General features: G+C 37.7%; 1 protein-coding gene across 3 annotated transcripts in view; it reads right to left on the bottom strand.

Moving 5' to 3' along the window:
• Positions 1-564: 564 nt before the first annotated feature.
• The window catches only part of LOC110023372 (protochlorophyllide-dependent translocon component 52, chloroplastic-like), a 55,315-nt gene continuing 30,155 nt past the window's right edge, over positions 565-25,724 (bottom strand). The window contains exons 3-7 of one of the 3 annotated variants that reach the window (XM_020722759.1): positions 14,125-14,223; positions 8,926-9,097; positions 8,751-8,834; positions 1,758-1,945; positions 565-1,096 (exon numbers count right to left, since the gene is read on the bottom strand). In XM_020722759.1, the coding sequence (XP_020578418.1) occupies positions 841-1,096; positions 1,758-1,945; positions 8,751-8,834; positions 8,926-9,097; positions 14,125-14,223 (799 nt within the window). In that variant the 3' untranslated portion in view covers positions 565-840. Of the gene's footprint in view, positions 1,097-1,757; positions 1,946-8,630; positions 8,835-8,925; positions 9,098-14,124; positions 14,224-25,724 lie in introns of all 3 variants that reach the window. The other 2 variants (XM_020722760.1, XM_020722758.1) reach the window with 2 other exon arrangements.

The following is a 25,724-nucleotide window of genomic DNA, read 5'->3' as shown; positions in this document are numbered from 1 at the left end:
ATATATATATATATATATATATATGTATATATATATATATATTGTTTACTATAAATGGCATGATATCACTAAATATAGTTGGTGATCTATGATTCACACTGCATAATTTAATTGGGACAATAAACTCTTGACATTAAACCATCCTGCATCACATTTGAATGCGAATTTTTGTGCTTTTTTTATGTTGATCATATTGAAATTTTGGGTGGATAAAGCATTACTCTACAGCTAAAGCAATAAGCTATCACTAATGATTGATTTAGAGTGAGGATAATAATGATAAAAAATACAAACAAGGAGTCATAAAAATTAAAAAAAAAAAAAAAGGGAAATTTACATACTTAGCACACAATTTTACGTATTTACATATTTTACACCCAAACTTTCATATTTACATACATAGCATGAAAAACCTATGCATGAAAATACTTATTTCACCATTAAAAAGGGGTAATAGTACTATTTTTAATGCGATATTAAAGACTTCAGCGCTATGTGCGTAATATGAAAGTTTAGGTGTGAGAAATGTAAATACATAAGAATTGTGTGCTAGGTATGTAAAAGTCCCAAAAAACTGTGTTTGATCTTTTTTTTTGCTAGTTCCCAGGCCACCGCCTAATCTCACATGAACAAAGCTATTTTCTTAAGAGCTCTGTTTGTATTATCCCCAATAATCAATTTATTAAGTGTCCAAGTCAGACACTTCTTAGCCATACAGAAAACTTCATTTTCCTTTTGCATATATTCCTATCATTTTTATTTTAACAATACTGTTATATTTTATGCACAAATAATACTTGATCTTTGAAAAAGAGATACGAGGTAATTGAAGGTTCTGCATCAGACGAAAGCATGGTTGTAGTCATGGAAATAAAATGTTTTGTAGATGAAGTGAGAGAGCCACCTGGAAGCTGCAAAGCAGACCAAGGCCATGGCGACGAGTGCAGTTCTTGTTGACAGAAGCATCACTTCTTGTTTGGCAGCAGCCACTAAGCCAATCAACGCCACTGAAACAACTGGAAGAGAAAACTCCAGAATTCTCAGCCGCTTTAAAGCCAAACTACAGCTGCTGCAGTGCACAACATGCGACCAATACCTGAAAGAAGTCGGCATAATAATTTCAGAGAGGCGCTTTTGGTTTGAAGTACTCAATACAGTGAAATGAAAACAATAATTTATTTTCCCTTCTCGCTTGTTAAGTTAAACCAAAATTAGAAATACAAATGAATGTGAGTACTTTTATTTTACTTTAAATAAAAAACCAGTTCATTCAGGTGTTTTTTTTATATATATATATATATATATATATATATATATATATATTATTTTTAGAAGCAAATAAATATGTTTTTGAAAATACTCATACTTAAATCAAATAGCCAAACAAATTTTATTTCAAATCAAAATATTAACAAAAAAAAAAAAAAATCATAAATAAAAAACAAAAGGGATCCCAAATGGCCCCCAAGGCACTGGGTTCGAGTGTTCACTCAACCCGAGAGAAAAAGAGATGAATCTGATGGAAATCTCATGTCTAGAATCCCTCAATATTTCAACATACCAAATTTTAAAATTTCCTGTGTGTTAACATACCAAATTTTTATTCGCAATCAAATAAGTTTGAAACCCATTTGCTTCAGTATTTCATTGCCTCCAGATTTTATTTGTGATTCCTTTCCTTTTTAACTAAGTCTCTCAAACCATACGAAGACAGTAGTTTTTCAGTAAACAGCATATTTTAAAATTTTGAAACATACCTGTCCAAAAGCTGCTCTTTGGGGGGAGTTGGAGGAAGAAAGTTCCCGAACTTATTTGGCCAGTGAATCTGGCTGTTTGAATATCTTCTTAACCATTTTCTGAAAGCAGTGACTTTTGCATCCGATTTCGTGGGCACAAAACAAGCTTTTTGCCAATTGGATGGGCCAATCTCAGCTATCTTGCGCTCCTATTAATCAACATTTTTATCAAGAACCAATGAAACATGAATCCATTTTGAATGATCACAAGCATCATATTATTACAAGATAATCACGAAAAACAACAAAGAAGCAAGTAGGAACTAATTTTTCATAATATTTTCCGTGTTGATGAAACCATATCATTATCATAAAACTGGGAAAATATGGTTGCTTTTTAGTGTGGATTTCAATGAAAAGAAAATGCCGAAATTAAAACGTTTAAAACAAAATCTGATATTACAAATTAGCATTTATATTTCCATTGATAATCAATCAAGGGAATTTGAAAACACAATAGCATAGCAAAACTAAATCTCGCGGTCGAATCCTTCATTCTCAAATGTCAAAATAATGGAAGATATAATCAACTTAACTTCCAAAAGCCTCCTATCGGCCACCAAACATGATGTTGGTAGTTTTGAAATTTTGAAAAGTAACGAGACCAAACCGATCTCATATATTTAATAGTTTAAATAAACGAGCACAACACCGCAAACGATGCATCTATTCTAAGGAATGGACATATTGTTTGATGGTAAGACTCGATTAAATAAACTATAGAATCTATGAGATTCGTGCTGGTCTGCGAAACCGTTCATGTTGACCGACAAAATCCCCTATTTAATATAAAAGACTAAATAAAATTTATATTAAGCTCAGTTACAATGTTCCATATAGAAGCAAACCCCTATATAACCGAAGTCGCTTAAGAATACTCTCGATTCAGATCAGTGGTTTTGCCTTCAAGAATTTCAAAGTTTAAGTTTTCAAGATTAGACATTGGAAAATCAAAAAAAGGAATAAATCAAATAGAAACAATTATTTTCAAGAATCCAAATGAATGAAAGGTAGAAGATGTCACTAATTCGAGAAGAACCTCGGTGACTTCTCAATCTATCATGTTGTTTGGTTTTGATTTAGAAATGATATTACATGATATTTCATCCAGTCAGTTTTTATTTAGGACTTATACTTACATGACACGGTTATACAAATAATCTGAAAGATAGGAGAATTTACGTCGTAACGAACGACGATCTCAGAACCTAAAGCTAGTTAGGGCTTAAATTGCATAACATGACTATATAAAAGCCTAAAAGATAAGTTGAAGATTTATGTCGCACTAGACAGACAACCTCGAAATCCTATGACTCGGTATTTAATTCTAAGAAAAGTTGCTTATGTAGATCTGCTTGTTTTCTCGAAGTCGATCTTCTGCACATTCTTGTCATGCTACCCACGGTGTTAGCTGCAAGCTCGTTATTGAAGAGACAGTCCTAAGGTCTAAGGTTCAAAAAGTTTTACGGTTTCCACGTCAAGTTTTGTTGTTCAAGTGTTATGGGGGGTTAAAGTTGATTAGAAGTTGATTAGAAGTTGATTAGAACGACACCGGTTAGGATCTCACGGTTCCCTCGTTCCGATACCACTATTTTCTTTTGAATTTATTTAACCTAAATGAGTTGTTAAGCTCATTTAAATTGAGGAAATATCGTTAGAAACAGTGGGTTACCTCATCCGAGGGACCGCCGTACATTCAAGATGACGTCTTATGAAGTTTTTATTTTCTTGTTGTATTTTGAAAATATTGTTTAATTTTGAAAATAGTTTTGTAATTTTCAGTTTTAAAAAGTTTTACAAGCAAGGTAAATAAATGCAGGTAAAAAAAAAAGATGTTGTAAAGTAAATAAATAAAATTGCAGTGCATAAAATATAAATGCATACTCGTCATCTTCTCGCTACTCCCACTGCATGGTTAGCATCATAAAATAGAATATATTTGCAGGAATTAAATAAATTGCAGAGAAGTAGCATCCGACACGAAAAAGTCGGAAACTGAGTCGTGGCAAAACCCGAGTAAAAAGAAAACCCATATTCACATATGAAAAACTAGAACTGGGTATAAGACATGGGTAGGGGGCTCGGAGTTGGACTGTGTGCTTGCCAACCTTAAGAAATAGCTACCAACCCGATCATCTACGAAGGGCAGTCCTAATCTCGATCCAAGTAATTAACTGTGGACCTTTACAAATCTTCATTTGAGTTTAATTTTCGTGCAACTACAATTTTATCATGCAAAATAGACTTGTTTAAAATATTTTGTAGAGAGGTGCAATCCACATGTTAATCAATCTAATCGAGTTAGGACTACAGACAACCTAAGAGTATCAGGGGCAATCATCTTCTCAATTGTCATCGAATAGTATCAACGATTTTTATCATCTTATTTTATTAAAGGTCCTTAAGGTAAGAGATACTATTCTAAAATCCAACGTCGTATCCCTTGTTTTAGCACACATAAGCATTATCGTCATCACCCTTACCACCTGAACCTCAGACTTACATCAGTCCAATGATCCATAAATGACACAAAAAAATATCCCCATTCGCTCACAAGGATTTAATTACCTTAGGGAAGACTTAAATCCTTGAGCATTGGGTTATTAATGTAGGGTAAGTAGTTTGAGGTATTTCTATTCATTTGTGTGAATTATCAGGTCCTGAACCATAACTTGGTGGGTCCTTAGAGGTTCATCTGATTTTCAATGATCGTTTGTGTTTTCAGAATGATTTTCTTCAGCAAATCATGACAGACCCAAATGTTCTTTAAAATGTCCAAAGAATTACTTTAAACAAACTTGAAATCTTCTAGATCATTTTAAGTTCATTTTGGTCTTGCTAGACTATTAATTAAACCATCTGAATTGAATTAATGTCTTTTAAGTTGTGCTTAATATATCTTAATTAACCCATAAGTAGGCTAGCAGCTATTTTGTTCGGTGCTTGAATGGGTGATCGTCCCAAGAGTGAGTTTGATTACTGAAGAAAACTTTACTCTTTCTTAATTGAACTTGAGCTTGTGGTGCGTATGACAAACTATATTCTTTCTTTTCTAATCCCTTTAAATAGTTTCAGATCGATCTTAGCTCGCTACTAAACTCTTAGATTATTAAGGATAAATTTGTAATTTTAAAAATTAAGTAACGTTAATCCTTATTAAAAATTATAAAATGCTTAACCATTAATTCAGGGCTTCAAGTTAGTTAATTATTGTCTTCCTTTCTCAAGCCCCTAACTTGAGAATCTTCCATACTTAATCATCTTCCAACCCTCAATAATTAGAGAAATTACACTTTTACCCCTTTTTTAGAAAATATCATGAGTTGGTTTCTAATGAGTTTGTTCATATCCTTTAACCCTTTGTGTTTCAGTCGTCTTAGAGAGTCAATTATGATCAATATTACCCTTTAACCCTTTGGTTTGACCTAAAATTTTATTGGGGTTCAAAATTCCATAATCACCATTTTATCCTTGGGGTTTTTAACTTCAGAATTCCTTTAATTTAATCCAAATAACTATAAAAAAAATTTGTTGAAACTGCTATTCATTGGTTAATTAAATTACAAGAGAAGAGTTTGTATATTTTATTTATTTATTTTTATTTTATTTTTCAAAATTATTTTAGTTCAAAAATAAAATTTTTTCAATGGGGTATATTTATTTTATTTTTAATATTCTTCTACACAAATTTATGAATTTTTAAAAGTTTCTGTAATTATTTAAATCAGAAATACCCCTTAATTTCTTACTTATCCACGTCGGTGTCACGTCGATCTCATCTTCTCCGAAGCCTATGTTGTTTTGCACCTAACAAGTCTGAGTTTTTTTTTTTGGACATGTTCGAACGACACACATAAAGATCATCGAAGTTTAGATATTAGACATGTAAATCCATAAAAAATTATGACGCATACACGTGAATATGAAACTTTAGATGGTGAATATGTAAGTTCATAAAAAAAGATCGAGTAGCACGCATGTAAATAACAAAGTTTGGGTGTTAGATGTGAAAATATAAAAGCTTAGATAGTACACATGTAAATCCGAGAAAAATTCTATATGCATGGAAGTAAGTGGTTAGGATATAATTATTAATGATTTGAATGGTAACCTAAAACTTTCATTATTTAGGTGGTAAACGTGCCAACATCCATTATTTGAGTAGTAGATGTGTAAATACATGGGAACGAGGTGGTATGTACGGAAATATGTGAGATGTAAAGCATGCGCGAGAACTAGTGTGGTATGCATGTGGATATGAAACTTTAGGTGTTAAATGTGTAAACACGTAACAATTAAGCAGCATGCGTGTAACTACAAAAGTGTAGGAATTAGACATGGAAGTACAGAAGGATTAATGGTATATATGTAAATTTTTCCTTTTTTTTTTTTAAACAAGCCTAGGGGTTGGGCATGTAATGATATGAGAATAAGGTGGTGAAAATGTAAATATATGAGAAAAGGTGGTAAGCATGTAAATCTTTTTTTTTTTTCCTAATACATAAAAGCTGGGTGGTTTAAGTAAAATTTTCCTGTATGCGTAGGAAATGGATGGTATGTGAGTAAATTTATTTGCATGCAAATTGGTAGGCATGGGATGGTATGTATGTAAAAATTTTTGTACAAATAAATAAGAATTGTGTGGCATCCATGTAAAATTCCCCTCTTTCTTTTTGTTTTGCTGTAAATAAAAAAACATTGAATGGTATTTATGTAAATTTTAATTTCTTTTATTTGTGCAAATACAGAAATTGAGTGGTATATATGTAAATCCTCCTTTTTTTTGTGCAATTATAAAGTAATTGGGTGGTATGTATGTAAAGTTACCTTTTTTTTCTGCTCTCTTGGTTCTCTCTGCGTTAAGCGAAGAAGAAGACGAAGAGAAGATGGGAGAGGGGCTTACCTGACCGAGGCTCACCGGCGGGAAGAGTTCATCGGAGAGAAGCTCGCTGTAGGGGGTTCGCCAGAGGAGGAAGCAAAAGAAGGGAGAGAAAGGGAGGCTGCATTAAGGGGAGATGTTGATTTGGAGGATGGGGCTGCTGCTATATGTAGAGAAGAGTGAGTGGGGGATGTTTTTTATAGGAGGAAGAATGAGAGGCGTGAGAGAGAGAGAGAGATGTGATAAAAAAAAAATCTCCCATGCGTGAGATGAGATAGAGATAGAGAGAGAACGGGGGAAGCGTGCGGTGCATTTAATAGGATAGGATTTTTTTTGGATAGCTGCATGCGTAAGATAATCAATAATAAAAGTAATATTATATTATTATAACAATAATAATATTATAATCATCATTTGTGTATTATTCGTTCGAACTTGGCATTGTGGTGAAATGAATGCCCATCCTACGTAAAATCGACGTTCCAAATGCGATCGTGGAGTCCGTTTCGTCATTTGGAGTCGTTCAGACTACTTTTCCAAAAATGATAATTTAAGTATTTTTAACCAGTCCGCGAAGCCGTGGCGAAACGAACGTCATCCCTAAGTGAAATCGACATTCCAGACGCACTCGCGTGATTCGTTTGGTCGTTCGGGGTCACCTGGACAACCTCGTCGACGAACGGGTCAAAAATGCATCAAATTTAATTTTCGTCAAAATTTTGGTTTACGATTGACCGTTTCAAAATTTTATTTAAGTTTCAATTAATTATGCAGCATATAAAAACATAGGTGGCGTGAATTGCAATACTTAACGTGTCGACGGTCCGAATCGTGATATTCGTGCGCGAACGTACGAAAGTTGTAATGAGTGTTCCTGAGGCTTCTAAACTCTATAAGAACTCATCCTCGAATTCTCACAAGTTAGTCCTAACCTTCAAAGTGCTGGAGGTTTATGACCAGCTACGTAGTGTTTCGAAGAGAACTAGGATGTGGTTTGAATTTCTATATAGGTAGGTTCCATCTCTATTCTTCTAGGATAGTCAAAGGGAAAGCCCAATAGCTAGATCCTAAGCACTAAGAGGAAAGAAAGACCTCACCAAAAATGATGTCAACACCTCCCTGGAGATTCACAGGCATTTATGTATCATCAATATTACAGTGTATTCATAATAGAAATGTATAGATTTCAACAGTCCTCCGCATTATCCATAGTAGCAAATTAACTAACATTTATAATTTCAGAACTTATTATTTCAGTTTCTAAGACAACAATCTACAAATTTAATAAATTAGAAGTTCCAAATATAAAAAACAACCAGGCTAAGATGCAACAATGCAAAAGGAGTTGCATAAAAACACGCTCTATAAAATCCAAATTTGTGGCAGCTGTTTTACAGTTTTTTAACAGACCAAGTAGATCACACATTCAGATGCACCCACACACACGCATATACAGCGAAAAAGGATCTAAATACCACATCAAAAAGACTGTTCAGGCTCGAGTCCTTAACCAAACTTGCCAAAGAACTAGAACTAAAATATAACAGGACTAGAGTGGCAGCACATATCTTATGGACATAAAAAAACTCATGATTAATGCATTATACCTAGAAAGGAGCAGACATATACTAATGATAAAAGTCATTTAGCTAATGTGGTATTCACACCTTTTCCCATCTTAGCTAAAGTACAGGTTATATGGGACTTCCAAATCCTAACCTAATCATCAATGTGGAAGGCAGGACATGGAATTTTAAAGGCCAAGACACAGAGCCCCTAAATTTCAAATGCTAGTTAGCCTCCATGTTTCAATTAAGTTGAGATTTCTACTAGAAGAAAAAAATCCCTATATCTGGGTGATCGATCCTCTTGGAAAAATAAGGCAAAGCGAACTTAAATTGTGTTCTATATTGATAATGTCAAACCAGAGCTCAATAATGAGAATTTCGTTTTACCTCTAGATGTAGAAGGTGCAGATCGGAATCAAGAACCAAATTTTGTCCCACATGAAAAATCCAACGTGGAACAATTAGATCAATCCACAAAGAAAAATTTCTTGGAAAGACAAAAATTACTCTGCTTCTTCCAGGACTAACAGGAATGCAAAAGAAAACGAGAAGAGCTCTCCGCTGGCGCTTGAGAAAACTATGTGTGGGCATCTGATTGAAAACAAAGTAAAGCAAATTTAAAAGAAGAGGGAAGAATAACAATCACCATAAATAAAAATGCGAAAACACCATATATAACTACCGTTTGGCTATTTGAAGATGAAACGGATCCATTACTTGAACCTGAGGGCGGTGAAGAATAATACAGGCAAGGGGCGACAAATTTGCCATATCCAAATTGTTGCTTTGCAAGGTAGCCGTTGATATGAAATTTCTCAATTGTTATATCCAACGGAATCCCTCCTTCTCGATCTGTGGAGATTCAAAAGTTGCGTTTTTTAAAAATAAGGAAACATTTGTATAAGGCTCTAAGGCAGGATTTAATTTACTTTTTAGTCGTGTTCTTAAGTTATGTAAACTACTTTTGGTCTTCATATTTTAGGTTATGCCTCCAAAACTTTCAATCTAAGAAAACAGCCTTAGTGACTTGTGATTATACCCTTCATGATATCTCTCTACTTATTTTACCAATCTTAGTGACTTGTGACTTACAATTTCATGCAAATTTACGTTCAAGTAGTTTGTCCTGTGTGCATGATAGCGGAGAAGAAACACCCAAACCACAAGAACAACTTTTATTAATATAAAAATAGGGTTACAAGACACTCAAATTGAAAATAATATCACTAAAACATTAACCGACACAAACAAACACCTCTAAGATGTATTCCAAGGATGGTGAAGGTTGTCTAAGTGGTTCAGTATGGTTGGCAACGATGGTGAAAACAAGGGAGTGCTAATGGCAGCTAGGGAAGGGTGCAGAATTGCGAAAGCATCATGTATGGAGGGTTGTAAGTGGCCGGAGGCAGAGGGATTGGTGGCTGGAAGGTGCTGGACGACAAGGGAAGCGATGGGAAGATTTGGGACAGCACGGGCAGCGATGGAGAAGATCTGGGACAGCAACGTAACCGCTGTAGGGGTGCCGATAGGATGACGGGAGGGGCCTGAACGTGCTGGACAGCAGGTTGTTGCAGCAAAAACGGGCTCGACAGTGCAGGAGGGAAGCGGTTGGGGATGGTCAGTGGCTAAAGGAAGCAGAGGAGAAGAAGTAGGGAAGGCAGAAATGGGAGATACAATCACCACCTCGAAGTAAGAAATAGCCAGAGCACCACCACCTCCTCGGATATAACCTTAGAACAAGGAAAAAGAATCCACACAGGAAATCTGTAATCAATGCATAGCAAAAAACTCCTTAGACTCTTAGCAAACTAGCATACATATAGCCCTAGCTAGACGTGAAACAAGAAAGGAAAGAAGAGGAGAAAGAAAAGTGGAAGATAGGAAACACTTACAAAAGGAAGGGGTGGGAATACTTAGAATAGCCATTAAAATCCTTCCTAAGGAGAAGAAGCGAAAAAGGAAGCAAGAGAGGGGCGGGGGAGGCCGCTAGCCCCGTTAGAAACCTCGCCCAAGCCATTCAGTTCAGGACAGAAAAATTCTTAACTGTAGTCCTAGTAGGTTGATCCAATAGGCACTATGGTTCCAAAACACATTCTAGTAGAATAGGTAGTCATCTTCTTTGAGCACATTCTAAGCAGGAGCTGCATATAGATTGGGGTTCCCATAATGCAACTCCTAAGTCCTTACATTTGAAATCTTCTCATTTCACTTCTCGTTTCTAGCGTGCGGTGATTGAGTAATAAGTATGTGAGAAGAACTCAATTATGGAATGAAATTTGTGGCAAACTACGCCACTCTAACCAAATGATACCTGAGGTGAAAGCTCAAACCACAAAAGCAACTTTTATTAAAAGGAAAAGAGGCCTACAACATACACAAACTGAAAATAACATCACAAAAGCACAAAACAACACAAACGGACACCTCGAGAGTGTATCCCAAGGGCGTTTGAGCTTGTTAGGAAGGTGGGGTAGCAAGCCGAGAAGGTTGGACAACAACTGGGAGTAGCGGGACAGCAGTTGGGAAGGCAGAAAAGTTGAGGACAGCAGCGCTGGCTGCAAAAGAGGGCTGGACAGCAATTTGCAAATGTGCGGGGAGGAGTTGTAGGTGATTTGGCGGGCTGGGAAGTAGCCAGATTTTGTTGAGCTGAGGGAAGGAGTGGCGGCGGCCTGCTGAAGGGTTGGGAGGTGGGCTGGTATCAACAAGAAAGTAGAGGACAACGACCTGTTAGATGTAGGAGAGGGCTGGACAATGACCTGCAGGGGTGCAGGGAGGACGAACAGACAGATAAATATATCGGCGGGGTCAAGATACAGTCGGAGTACAACTCGAACCCTTGGAGACGATCGCCACCTCAAACGAGAGACGGCCGGAGTAGCTCCTCGAAGTCGGGTACAACCCTCGAAAAGGAAAACTCTAAGATAAAACTTGAATTCATATATCAAAAACAGGACCTCCTCCACAAAGCAAAACAACCGTTATAAATAAGAGGGATTAAGATTTATATATTAAGCGATGCTTTTAATTATGAAATAGAATATAATAGGCAAGGATTTATAAGAGGCAATGTTTTAAAGAGATAGTATAATAACAAAAAATAATTCATAATTCAAACAATGTTTTTAATAGGAAGAATTCAAAATAGGCAAAGACTAGTAAAAATAGCAGAAATTCAGAATTGACAAGTTTTAGGAAGGAAAGATTGGAAAAGGAAAGAGGGAATAGGAAGAAATGAAAGGTGGGAAAGGAAGAAGGAAAAAGGGGGTTCGGCGGCCCTCCCCCCTAAAGATTGGCCGGTTCCTCTCCAAAGCCCAGCGCAGTCTCCCAAAGTTGGGGGAGCTTCAAACTCATTTGCCGAAGCTTCCAGATCCTCAAGTACGTTGTCAGATCTGCAACATTGAACGTGGCTAAAATGTTGCAGTCCCAAGGTGGATCAATCTTGTAGATATTGTCGCTTCAAAACACATTTTGGTAGAATAACTATCCGTCCACCTTTGGCATGCCCTGAGTTTGAATTGTAGGTAGATGAGTATTCTCACACTCAGGAATTGAGCCATTCCAGAGGTAACCTGCTTCTTCCATTCCTCACAATCGGCAGAGTGCAGATGAGGAGCTGGTATGGGAGGAGAGATCAATGTTGGGGTAAAAGTTGTGGCTGAATGCACCCCACTCAGTAGCACCTGCTCAGGAGAGACCTCCTCTTTACCGATATAACCTGGATCCCATTGAAGAATTTTTGTCCCAATCAAGCTCCTAGGGACATTATAAAATTGAGATTCACCTATTCCGTCAGGACATCTGACGATGGATACCAAGCTAGATTGAAAACAACCTCCGAATAATCCCCTGTAATATATCTGACATGACACAAAATGACCCCACTTTTGACATATTGGACCTCCCTCAATAAGTGTAACTCAGGAAGGGGTCTATACATCTAAAAAAATATGCAATGCTCAGATCTGTGATGGTTTTGAATCTAAGGTCGGCTCCTCAAATTCATGCCCTTTTTGGATATCCACAGTTAGTCTTGCTGATGTTTTTCTCACAATTTGTGAAACAATAGCTCAAGCTACATTCTTTGCATGAATGCATATTAGATCAAGGTCACTATCTTCCCGAACAGCTACTGTTACCTCAGCCAAAATCTTTATTTCGGGGTCAATTGTAATTGGTGACGTCTCTTCCTTCTTTGCTGACAATTGTGAATCCACTTTGAGGCCTGCGTCACTTTCCGGATCGTTATTTATCTCTTCAACTGAAAGCTGGTTCTCCTCATTTATGTTCTCGCCGACTTCAATGTTTACGGTGTCGTTACCCAACTTTTTGATGACACCCTGCTCGGTAAAGTAGATCACTCCCCTAGTTGTGCATTTTGTTTCATCTTGGGCATATTGTATAAAAAATGATCTTAATTTATTAGGATTAAATTAAAATATGACACTAAATAGGACGCAATGGAGAAAAGGATTCATGTACCTGACCCCACTTAGTGGGATAAAGATTTTGTTGTTGTTGTTATTGCTATGTCCAAAGCAGTGGCACTTGCAACATTTTCTGGCTGTGATAATTTTGTAGATTAGTTTTGTTGGATGGTAGCAAGGGGGGTCGCTTGGTGATGCGGTCTCTCCACTTTGGAAACTAGAGTCTGTGACTTTTAGCGATAGTAAATTGGTAGGAACTAGCGTTGTATTTTCTGCTTTATCTTCATATCTTCCCCTTCCCCTCTTCAACCTTTTGAATCCCGGTCTAGGGTAATCTTCTATGTTCGTAATCCACTGTTGTAGTCGGCGGATCTCTCGTTGTATATCCTACCAGGTAGGCTTGGGCAAGTATCTTATTAGTGGCATGGCTAAGATTTAGGAATAAGAAAGAAAAATTTTGGTGGGGTTAGGGTTTGGATTGGGTCAGATGCTAGGAAACCCTAGAATGGGACTAGGGTTGGGCTAGCTTTGATATCAAATGATACAGGAGAAGAAAGACCCAATCCACAAGAATAATTTTTATTAATATGGAAATAGGGTTACAACACACTCAAACTGAAAATAACATCACTAAAACATAAACCGACACAAACAAACACCTCGAAGGTGTATTCCAAGGGTGGTGGTGGTCGACTAGTGGTTCAGGATGGTTGGCAGCAAGTGAGTGCTGATGACAGCTAGGGAATGCTGTTGAATTGAGAGGAAAGCAAGTATGGAGGGTTGTAGGTGGCCGGCGGTAGGGGAATTAGTGGCTAGAATGTGCTGGACAGCAAGGGCAACATAACTGCTGTAGGGATGTCGGTGGGATGCCGAGAGAGGTCCAAACGGGCTGGACAGCAGATTGCTACAGCAGAAAGCAGCGCAAGGGGGGAAGCGGTTGGGGGATGGTCGGGGGCTAAAGGAAGCGGAGGAGACGAAGAGAGAAGGAAAAAAGGGGAGATACAATGACCGCCTCAAAGTAGGATACAGCCGGAGCACTACCACCTCCTCGGATATAGCATTAGGAGTTTGATATAGCATTAGGATTTCAAACTTCTGAGAAAAACAAAAAAAGGAATATATTATATTTGTAATATCAATATAGCATTAGGATTGCAAACTTCTGAATCCCGAATAAATTTTGTTTCAACTTGGAAGTAAAGTATTCTAACCAAAGAACTAAGAAAAATTAGTTGTCCGTTGGTAGCTCACAGCAAATTCAAGTATATTATAGCCTCTTGAAGGTAGGATGCACATGTCAGTGATTGATAAATTCAAAAGTTAAAGAAATAATTTTATTAAAAGAGCAAAATTGCACCTATATTAACTACTCCTTAAACAAGAGAAAGAGAGTGCTCCAGAAGAAACTTTGTGGACAATATCGTGCAAAGAACATTATCAAGTTACTGAGTACTTATCTGGTAAGCGATGGTGGACGCTCCGGAATTCTCAGTATTTTATGGTGTGCATATGGTACATGAGCAGGGTCCATCAGATTTTCTATCAGAACTTCATACCTGAAAGGTCACATGAAATGCCAAACCAAATGCAAAATAACAAGAACATTACAATATCCTTCAAATTAAGCAGAAAATTAACCAGTAGGATGAAAAGGAGAACAATTAAAATGCATAGAAATCTAGGAATGGAAATAAGACATGCAGAATTACTAAAGTTTTTAAAAAATCTCTGCACCAGGCGTTTGATATGAATAGAATTGTTTATGTTTTGTCATAGACTCGACTTTTAAAATCATAGGATCTGGGGTTTTTTCCCAACTGATTCTTTGCCATGGCAAAACTTTCGCAAGCGATCCATATTGATAACTAAATCAATCATGTAGCACGCCTGTCAGCAATTATGTGAAAAGGAGTAGCTGAGCAGGGGTACAATTCAAATACAGTCAAATTTAGACATATATAAAAAAAAAGACTATTAAATGATATTATTAGAAAAGAACTGTCCAAACCCATCACTTCGGCAGCAGAGAGATTATCTAAATGTGACATAAATTGGTACCTTCAAAGGATGAAGTAAGAACTTTTAGTTCAATAATAGTAGTGATATGATGCCCACCACAAAAATAAAAGGTTAGAAACCTAGGAAAAAAGAAATATACTACGAGGAACATGATTAGGTTCTAAAACAAATCGCTAATCCCCGTCCTAATATTGTGGAGTTCAATGTAGCACCTTTCCACACATGCTGCCCTGTTTAACCCATCTAGATAGCTTCAGAGTTTTACCTGACACCATTTTGGCTCCTCTTACCATTTTCTCTATCACAAATATTGCTTACAACAAATAACGTACGGCTAGCTGCTTTTTATCCACTAAACATAATAAAGCTAATCCATCACTAATATTGCTTTGTTAGATGTCAGTTGCAGAGTAAAGCAAATCCTATACCATTTCAACACAATCTTCAACATTGAAATAGACAAAACCAGAACAGTGGTTTATTAATATTCTATTTATTTCACATTTCCGGGTGCTAAAATCAGTCAGTCTTTCATAACATATTTGACCAAAATACTCTCCTTAGTTTTTGTGGCATAGAAAGATGTTCCATTTTAGTGCGTGCGGAAATTAAATAGGTTTTAACTTGGATCTGCAATACTTAAAATGAACCTATAGGTGAGGATAAAATAAATAGAACTAAATCTGACTGGCTAATTTAGAGAGATTTATCATGAATATCATGTGCTAAGATGGCATCATGCAACTTGAAGGTAAACTTCATCAAACTACAGTTAGGTAAGTTACGTAGCTTATTTAGCAACAAACAACATGAAAGTCTACTTGTATGAATATAAGGCTTAAGCAACAGAAGACATTGATAGCTAAATTGAGAATGGTGAAAATAAAAAAATTAAGGTGGTGTAAAAAAATTAGAAATCATAAATTGAGGAAGGACTATGACAGAAGGATGATTTGAGTGGGAACAATTGAGGATATGATAGTTAAAAAAATGTATTTTAATGGTTTGAACATACACAACAAAGCGTAAAAAATGCAACCATTAAATCGGTAGGTAAAATGAGCTTGAGAGCATAGAAGGGATGGGAAGAAAGAGCATATCTAATATAACTTGGATAGAAATTGAAAGAGCTTTATGAAAAAAATAAATAAATAAATAAATATCTCTTGTAGCTCTAAACAAGAACAAATAAAGATTTAAAATTCGTAAAACAGACTAAAAATGATGATGATCACTCTCTTCGATCTCAGTGGTACATGAAGTATTCATAGTTTACTAGTGAAATAATCATGTCAAATTTCAAAATGATACCCCGATTATTTGAATGTGATCATTTTAATCTCAAATGGTTTAATCACTCATTTAAGTAGAATTAATAAAAAATAACACATTACATAAATTGAGATCATTTTTGTATAATCAAGAGACTAAATTAGGATCAATTTTGTATCACAATTTTTACAAGAGGGACTTTCAGATCAATTTGGTATAGTCCATGGACTCTGAAACTAAATAAAACACAGTAATTATTGGGTTTTGAGATTTAATTTGATCAAATGCTTTGTTTGTGCAATGAAGAAGAGACTCTCATTTTAATGTGAATTCAGGATAATTTTAAACTGGTAATTGTGTAAGTATATGTATCACTATTTTAATGAGGGCCATTCAATGGGTGCAAAAGAAGTTGAGTCTAGAATTAAATATTCAAAGAGAGTTTTAAATTACAATAAAATTTTGAAGTGTTACTTATGATTTTTCTTTTTCTTAATATTGAATTACTAAAAAGACCTTCGGCCCTCACAATTGATCGAATTTGAATAATTTAGAACAATAAATTATTTTGTACAATAATTGTTAGAAATATTATAATCGTACATAACTAAGAAGGAAGCAAGAGCCCTAGACGGCCAACGTCTTATGCCCATCAGTTTATCGCTATTAGCAACTGCTGCTCTAACAAAAATCTTTAAGCAACCGCAAGCCCCTTGATTGATAAAATGAAAAAGGCAAATAGATGAATTTATAAAGACAACATCTCATAAAGTATATATGTAGCATCCAATGCATATTATCATAACAAATATATTAAAAGCATGCTTGAGCAGTGACCAATCTAGTTGTTACATTGTTGTCCTTATGTAGCCGACTTATGGATCAGCTAAAGTTATATTTAACTTTATGTGCTAAAAATACAGTCAGGCACAAAAATGAACAAGTTTGGTTGGCTCAATCTATCAGGCATACGTTAATGCACACAACATTAAAATTATATGTGATATATTATCATCTTAATATAGGTAGCTCTAAAATAGAAGAAGGAAAATAAGGAGAAAAGTAGAATTCCATGTAATTTAATGATTAAAATCTGGCTAATTATATTAAGGTTTACAATGAAAAAAATAAAGAAATAAGCATACAATAGGTAAGAAAAGTTAAATATTGCAACATTCTTTATTTATTTAAAACATGTAAAATAAAATCACAATATCCAAGCAACACATAAATTTTTGCCTTCCAATAAAGAAAGCTTGTAAAGTAATTTTTAAATAGGGACTAGCCAATCTTTTGGTCAGTATTGTCTACAGTCTCATCAAATGAGGGAACATATGAAAGATGTAGACCTTCACTATGAATTTTTTTCTTTAATAGTGTCAATCTATCTCCATAAATTTTGGCTATATCATAATTTTTGGCTATATCATAATAGAGAGAAATGTGTGTTGTGATGATAAAAATCGTATTGTCATAATATAATATCATAAAATTTTTGTTAGTGTCCAAAAATTCTTCTAGAAGTATCTTAAAAGAATCTTTCATAAATCCCACTAACCAGTCATGTACGTTCTGCTTGAACATGACTTCTTGCAATAACATTTTATCTTTTACTTCTCCAGGTTAACAGGTACAATGTTCTGAAGATCTTATATCCACTATAGACCTAGCCCAATCACCATCGGTACAAACTTCTAGATTTTGGATTCTCCTATCATAATAAAAAACCCCCTCTCAAGACTTCCATCTAGGTATTTGAGAAACCTCGTAATAACATTCAAATGTTCTTCGTAAAGGGCATGCATGAACTGACTCATCAAATAGGCACCAAAGCTATTGGAAGTCCGGTATGAGCCAAATACAAGAGTGTCCCCGCCAACCTTTGCTTCTTATAAGCAAGTTTCTTTTAAGAGATCAAGAACATACATTCATCAACAAATAGTGAGGCTAGCTTTGTTTATTAATGTAATTCTAAGAAAATAATTGAGATGCCCAAGAAATTTGATTTCAAAATACATTTTTTTTTCAAGACCCTTATCTCCAAATCATGATATCTCGTAATAATGATATTATTAACATACAAAATTATATCATCAATTTATCATCCTCGTGTTTATAAAAGGAAATGGGATCAGAAAGACCTTGTTTGAAACATTAATGACTCACAAATTTTGTCAACCTTGCCGACCAAGCTTTAGTTGATTTTTCGAACTATTAAAACGATTTTTTTCAATTTGCAAGCTAAGTCAGTCTTCCCAAAGCCACTGATCCTTAAAAAAGGATTCTTGTAAAATTCATCATTTAAGAATGGGTTCATAATATCCAATTGGCAAAGTGACCAATTAAGGTTGATTGCAATTGAAAGAACGAATCAAATGGTGTTAAGTTTATGGTGTTAAGTTTTGCCACAAGACAAGAAAAAAAAAAAAATTAGATCAATCAATCCAATAAATTTATATGAATCTTTTTGCAACCAATGATAAAATTATCTCTCGATAAAACTATCATATTTATATTTCAGAACTCACAAAGATGACCTCCTGGGGACTTTGAAAAACTTCTCATATTTTATATCTTCCAAGGGCTTTCACCTCTTCAACTTCGTCTCCATTTTGAATCAAAAAGGCATTCTATCTTCTTTGAAATTTGAATCTCGACAAAGTTGAAGACAATTTTTTTTCAAGGGCAAATAGTCATATCTCGCCACATTTATTAGAGAGTGATGAACACCATCACAAGGAAAAACAGTATAAATTGATCAAGTCCATGCAGAATTCATGACAAGCTTCAGAAAGTATAATGGTTTCACTTCCTTGCACATTTTTCCTTAAAAACGAAGTTTAATTGGTTGTTGTACAGTCAAGTAAATAATGAGTTCCGATAACATCAATGTCATTGGATCTAGAAAAGTTGGTGGCATTAGCAGGTAGGGATAATTACAAAAAAGACAATATTATAATTTCCTCTTATCACCCCCTGAAGGGAATTTTATTGAAAGATACCACTTTTTTATTTCCTCCATATCCGAAAAAAATACACTTGAAGGCCATGTGATCAAGTTTATTTCTATTAGGTTCATAATTATGGATAAATACAATGTACCCATGACCCAATGAATTTAAATGAAAGATTAAAAATCGTGCGAATATTAGAAAAGCACTCAAAACATAACAATTCGAATTTTACCCTACAGTAAATTAGAAGAAAACCAATATATGAGATAGCCAACACTGAAGGTGAAATCACCCGATTAATATTTAGATGTGTTGCTGGTGAACATAAGAGATCTAGCCATCTCAAAGATTTATATGCATTCATTCAACCACATCATTTAGTTGAGAAGTATTGAGGAAAATTTTTTTTATAGATAATATAATTTTGATTTTGATAACTTCTAGGAATATGGTCAAAATAGTTTGTAATTCGATTAGAGTGGAAGATTTGAATTTCAGTGAAGTATTAAATTTTAACAAGATTATGCCAGTTTTTTTAATGCTATGTTCAATATCATATTTAGTCGTAATAAATACGATTAACAAACATAACTGTGATCATCAATAAAAAATGATGAAACATCATTTGGAGTAAAGATTTTGAGATCAACATGGCCCCAAACGTCATTATACACAAGTCAAAAAAATTTAGAGGCTTGATATCGCTTAGGTTTAAAGGTACCTCAATGGTGTTGGGCAAGCTAACAAATTTCATATTAAAAAATAAATTTTAATGCTGAACAAAAAAAAAAGAAGTAAACCATTATGTTAAGAAAAAAACTACAATGACTTAACCTACAACAAGGTACATAATTAGATCCTCCTTTTCAAGAGTAGACATGTCTTTGTTGACAAAAAGAATAAGACTACTCTTTTTGGAATCTTCATCAAAGCAACACAAACCTTCAATCTCATTAGTACTGCCAATCCTCTTCTCCAATCTTTGATCCTCAAATTCACAAGGTTTTAATAAGAATGTGATTTTACGATTATGATCTTCTGATATCATGCTTACAGTTAAGATGTTGTAAGCAAGATTTCAAACATATAAGACAGACTTCAGGCAAAGCTAAAAGCTAATTCTAATGCTTCTTATCCCAAAAATAGGTGATAGAGATTGATCAGAAATTTTGAGGTTGTATAATAGAAGAATAGATAGCACAATCTATCATGTGATCTAATACTCCTAAGCTAATAAAATAACATTCTTGACCTCCTGATACCGCAACTAGTAGGGAAAAATGAAAAACTCAAATGAACTTTTAATGTAGAGAGAGGGTGGTTACAACACAACACAACAAAAAATAACAATACAAAACATAAATGACAAAAGCAAACACCTCTAAGGTGTATTCCAAGGGCGGTGAAGATTGGCTAGGTGGATCGGGATGGTTCTTAGGGGTGGTGGCAGCAAAGGAAAGCTGATGGAAGCAAGGGGAATGTGCGAAATTGCAGGGACAGCAAATGGAGGGTCGTAGGTGACCGCGGTAGGCGGAGGGGTGGTTGGAAGGTGCTGGACAGCAAAAGGCAGCGGTAGTAGGGTGAGGAACCGTCAGTTGGGAGTGCTGAGAATGAGGGAGGATGGCGGGAAAGCAAGATAAGGCTGCAGGGATGGGGCGGTTGGGTGCAGAAATGAAGAAGAGGGAGGCCAGCGGATGGGGAGAGGGGAGGAGAAGGATCGGGGAAGGGGAAGGTGAAGGGAAATGATACAAAACCACCTCTGAGTAAGGTGTAGCTGAAGCACCACCACCTCCTCGGATACAGCCCTACAAAAGAGAGAAGTACTCACACAAGAAATCTGAAATCAACAAACAGCCAAGACTAACTCTAACTCTCACTAACAAGCATATAAATAGGCTTCCAAACAACAAAGAACAGAAAAAGGAAATGAGAGAAGGGTTGGTGACATTGCATCCCTCCCTAAAATGCAGCTCAATTGAGCGGGACGCAGGGAAGGAAAGAAATCTCACTCGACTCCTACTATAGCCAGAGTCGGCCGCCTCAGTGGTGCTTGGACCGGTCCCCTATGCCAGCAGGTTCAGCCGGCTGGTTGTTTCCCGCCTCTATGCGGGAAACGCCCAATACCGCGTCAGTCTCCCGAGGTTGAGAGAGTTTTAATCTCATTCGTCGAAGCTTCCTGGCTCCTTGTCTCTAATTCCGGCGGCACCTAGGTCCCACTATTGACTACACTAGCGACCAAAGCATAAAATAAGTCGGCACCACTTGCGCGCCCAAGTCCCCATTGATCCGCTCTCCTGAGATTGTGGCCTATGCCTGTGCTACTGAATCCTCCCCAGGTAACCCATGGTCGGATCAGTCTGATGTATCGTGAGAGTAGCCTGCATCTTCCCATCTAGTGGTGGAGCTGGTGGTACAGTGTCGAATGTTAGGCCCTGACATCCTCTCTGGCATAATTGCCCGTGTTTGGAGACCGTGTCTCAGTCCTCTCATCTTGTGTCCACACTAGAACTGGCCCCACTGACGCTGCCCTGCTGGTAAGGAATCATGTGATCCTGAGCTCTGCTGACGGAAGTTGAATGATGCGCTTCAACTCCTTGGTAAATGAATAAGTGTTTCTGAATCAATCGTGTCAAGTCATCCGGTCAAACTGTCATGGTCGTCCAAACAGAAGGTGACAAGCATCCATAGGGACTATGTCACACCAAACCTAATCCACCAAATGGCCTCCAATCGAGAACTCTACAAACATCTCCGATCGATGCTGATCCAATTCTGTTTCTTCAGCCAAGTTAGTGAGTACGAATGAGCGTGCCTCTGAGTTTTGAGTCCAAATTTCTCTACCATCTGAGTCGATGTCACAATCTTGTTGCTCCTGTCGTCGATGATAAAATTGCATACATTTATGTTCACTGTGCAACAGATGTAGAAAATAATATGGCTAAGCCACTGCGGATTCATCGTGTCAATATCGATCTGTAGAACTCGTCGAATTATGAGTGTCTCTCCTTCATCTGGAGGAAGATGAAGTATCTCACTATGGTCCTCAGCTGTCTCTGTCTCGTTAACCTCCTCCATGACGCCCTGATCTGCAATTCTGACTACTCTGCTCGTGAGACAGTAGGAGGCAATGTGTTCGTAATTGTAGCATCTGTAGAACTTTCTGGTCGACACAGTGTTGGAGGAGCTACCCTTCTCGTGCTTCTTCCCGCTCTGATATAGAGTGTCACTCCCTTGCCTGAGGTTGCCTATGTCTTACGGGATACTTTTGTTGGTCATTGTAATTGTAGGAGGCTGCCTGCCTGATGATTACTGCCTGAAGGATAACAGTTGCCTGCTCTACGTCTCCTACCTTTCCACCTTTAAGGATAGTGTCTGAACATCTCCAAATAATGAATAAGGTTGTAGTTGCACCACATTGTTGATAACTGGTTTCAAGTCACCTAGATAATGAGCAATGATGTGCTACTCTGGCTTGAACAGATCACACCTCATCTGCAACTGATCAAACTACTTCGTGAACTCCTCTAATGATAGATCCCTATATTGCAGATGGTGGAGTCTCAGAAACATATTCTGACGATAATGGGGAGGGAGGTATTTCCTCTGCATCGCCTTTTTCATCTTCTCCCACTTGGTAATCTTATCACTGTCCTCCCTTTTCCTCTGTCGTTACAAGTTCTCCCACCACAATGAGGCACTTTCATTCAATTTGATAGCAGCTAATTTGACCATCTTATCCTCTAGCGCATCCTTATACTTGAAGATCCATTCAACAGATTGTAGTCAATCAATGAAAACTTTGGGATCCATACCCCCCTCAAATTATGATAGATCAACTTTGATATCGAAGTCTTGTGTCCTCCAAATGATATCTCCTCGCAGTGAGTCTCCCTCTGAGGGGAACTCAGATATCCCTCTCTAGGCCTCCTCTGATACTGGATTTTGAAGCGTCGTGGACTATCTTCTCCGTCGCTGAAATTATCCTCAGATCCTCATCTCTTTCTCCTCTTCGACTCTTCAGGTCTCGGTTGAAGGGAACTACTGATGTTAAATTTTCAATCTCTACAAGCCTTTGTTGAAGGTGACGGAGCTCCCACCTTATCTCTTCTCAAGTAGGTTTTAGGAATAGGAAGGAAAATTTCGATGGAGATAGGGTTTGGGGAAATCGAAAAAGAGGTGGTTGGGGGTAGGAATGAAAAAAATTGGTTGGAGGATAAAACGAACGCTAGGAAACCCTGTGAAAGGACTAGGCTTAGGCTAGATCTGATACAGGAACTATTTGGGAAAGCACTGAAAAGCTGAAAACGAACTTTTACTAAAGAGTGTTAAAACACAACACAATAGAAAATAGCAACACAAAACATAAATGACTGTTGACATCATTTTTTTTTATGTCACATGTGTGGGATGTCCACCTCAGCGTATCGGGGTAACATTTCGTGTAAATAAGTCACCCGTAGCTCGAGACATCCGTTCGAGACCCACAGACACGTGTTGAGGGGCACGTAGTTGGGGTCATTTAACTAGACTTTGTCTTTCTCTTAGGCGAAGACCGGTTGACATTTTGTTCATCGAACGACTCTAATCGGGTCGACGAATATTACGTGTCGCGTCGTGTGCGAAATTGACTCGAATTGGCCTTATCATCAAGGAAGGTTGTTCAGATGACCTCGGACGACGAAACAGACTGCGCGAGTGCGTTTGGAACGTCGGTTTCAGCCTAGGGGGACGTCCATTTCGTTACGACGTCGCGAGCGGGTGAAAAATATACGAACTATCATTTTATGTCCAATCGTCGAAGAAGTTGTCCAAATGACCCCGAATGACAAAACTGACCACATCTGTGTCTGGAACGTCGATTTCACCTAGGAAAAACGTTCATTTTGCTACGATGAGGTGTTTGGCAAAAAAACGTGCGGAGAGCTTTAAACGACGTTTGCACCTCCTCGAACAGGGACTTTGCTCGCTGCCCGGTGACGTCGAAGTGCTCCGGCGAATTATCCGATCGCCGGGAAGGTAAGATAGTGAGGTGGAGGACTTAGCTCACCGGTGGTGCTCACCGGGAGCGAAGGAAGCGCGGAGGAGAGCCCAAAATATGTCGTCCTCCTTGTTGATTTTCTCTGGCGTAAATACGACGCCGGCGAGTGACAAGGACGGCGAGGAGGGAGTAATCCGGCGGAAGAGGATGAAGAAAATGGAGGAATAAGAAGAAAGAAAAAAAAAATAATAATAAATAAAAACCGCATGCTCTCTCTCCTATTATCATCATATCTTATTTATTTAAAAGGGATGTCTTGATTTCCTCATGCGGAGAGCTTCTCGACCACCCCAGAGCAGCCACCAAGGATTTAGGGAGAGCCAATCTCGTCGCCCCTCGTCGCCGTCGTCGACCTCCCTTGCCGGCAAACACAGCCGCTGACGTCCAGCTCCGCCGGAGAGCCTTCCCCGCAGCGAATCTAGCCGGCCAGACACGCCGGAACTCCTCCCCCTTGGCCAACCGCGCACTGAGGTCCTCCTTTCCCGTCGGCCACCTCGTCGGCGTAATTCTCGACCTCCGGAATAGCTGACCTTGCCGGGGTTCCCCTCCGTCGCTGAGCTTTTTCGCTTATAGCTTTCCGCCGTCCATTTTTGGAAATCTTCTTTCCTCCGGCCGGTTCCCTTTTGGCTCCTCCTCCTTCCCGGCCTACCTCCTCGCCGACGTCAATTGCGTGACAAAGCAGCCACGTTCCCGCACACAACTCTATATTTTGAGCATTTCTTCTTGCTTATCTCGTCTTGGTTGCGTGCTACCAGCGTTCCACCACCGCCACCTCATCGTCGAGCTTTTTCTGCGACCAAACGCGTCGCTGGAGCAGTTCGACGTTGCTAGACAACAAACCTCGTCGTTGTTTAGAGGGGTGCAAAAGTCTTGAACCATGTGCAAAGGAACTTCCTCGAACTGCATTGGGCTTCGTGCAAACGTCGCGACGGTATAATTTCTTTAAACCCCCTGCATTTCACTTTCTAGCCAGCCTTAGGTTTTAGCGGTGATAGGCGTGCGGGTTCGATCGCCAGCACGAGTGCGTGCGTCGGCAAGTGCCGGCGCGACGACGCATCTGTGTGATGGGTTGCTTGTTTTCCTAGAGGTGACCTTTAGGATAGGATTCTCCTTACGCAACCAAATCCCCTACGATAGCCGAGCGAATCCTATTTGATTGTTAGCCTTAGCACAAAAATCCTAAGGGTTGGAGCCCCTTCGCTCCCCTTTGCTTTGTTTGCTCCGTGTAGACCTCACTTTTGGTTGAGGTCTAGAAATTTCTTTAGTAGCTTAGGTCTAGCCATAGGACTTTCCTACTGACTAGTCTTAGAAAACTAGAAAAGGTACCATCACCATTAGAAACTTAAAACTCTTTTCTTTACTCAACTTGAAGTTTCACATATTGGACCTAACTTCTAATATTTAGAAGGTAAGATCATTATGGGGGAGCTCAAGAAGAGTTCCTATAGGGTTACTTGGTCTTAGGATTGACCCTGGGTGTTGATTTTGAGCTAAGGTACACTATACCTTCACCATACCCTCACAATACCTTGGCTAAGACCAATATATGGGGACCCAAAATGGGGATTTCATTGGTCTATGACTCATTTAAAATGGTTCTCTACCCAATTACATTTGAAATGCCCAACTTGGCCTTTTGCTCTTAGGCACCTCCAAATTACCTAACTGCCCTTGGGACCCAAATTTGGCCAAAATTCTCAAATTTTTGCCAAAATACCCAAAATTGATCAAAACTTATTCCAAACACTTTGAATATATCCACATTTGCCAAAAC

Source organism: Phalaenopsis equestris, unplaced genomic scaffold (genome assembly GCF_001263595.1).
Source record: "Phalaenopsis equestris unplaced genomic scaffold, ASM126359v1 Scaffold000224, whole genome shotgun sequence".
NCBI lineage: Eukaryota > Viridiplantae > Streptophyta > Magnoliopsida > Asparagales > Orchidaceae > Phalaenopsis > Phalaenopsis equestris.
The sequence above is the reverse complement of the archived record's forward strand: the minus strand, read 5'-3'. Positions and strand labels throughout refer to the sequence as shown.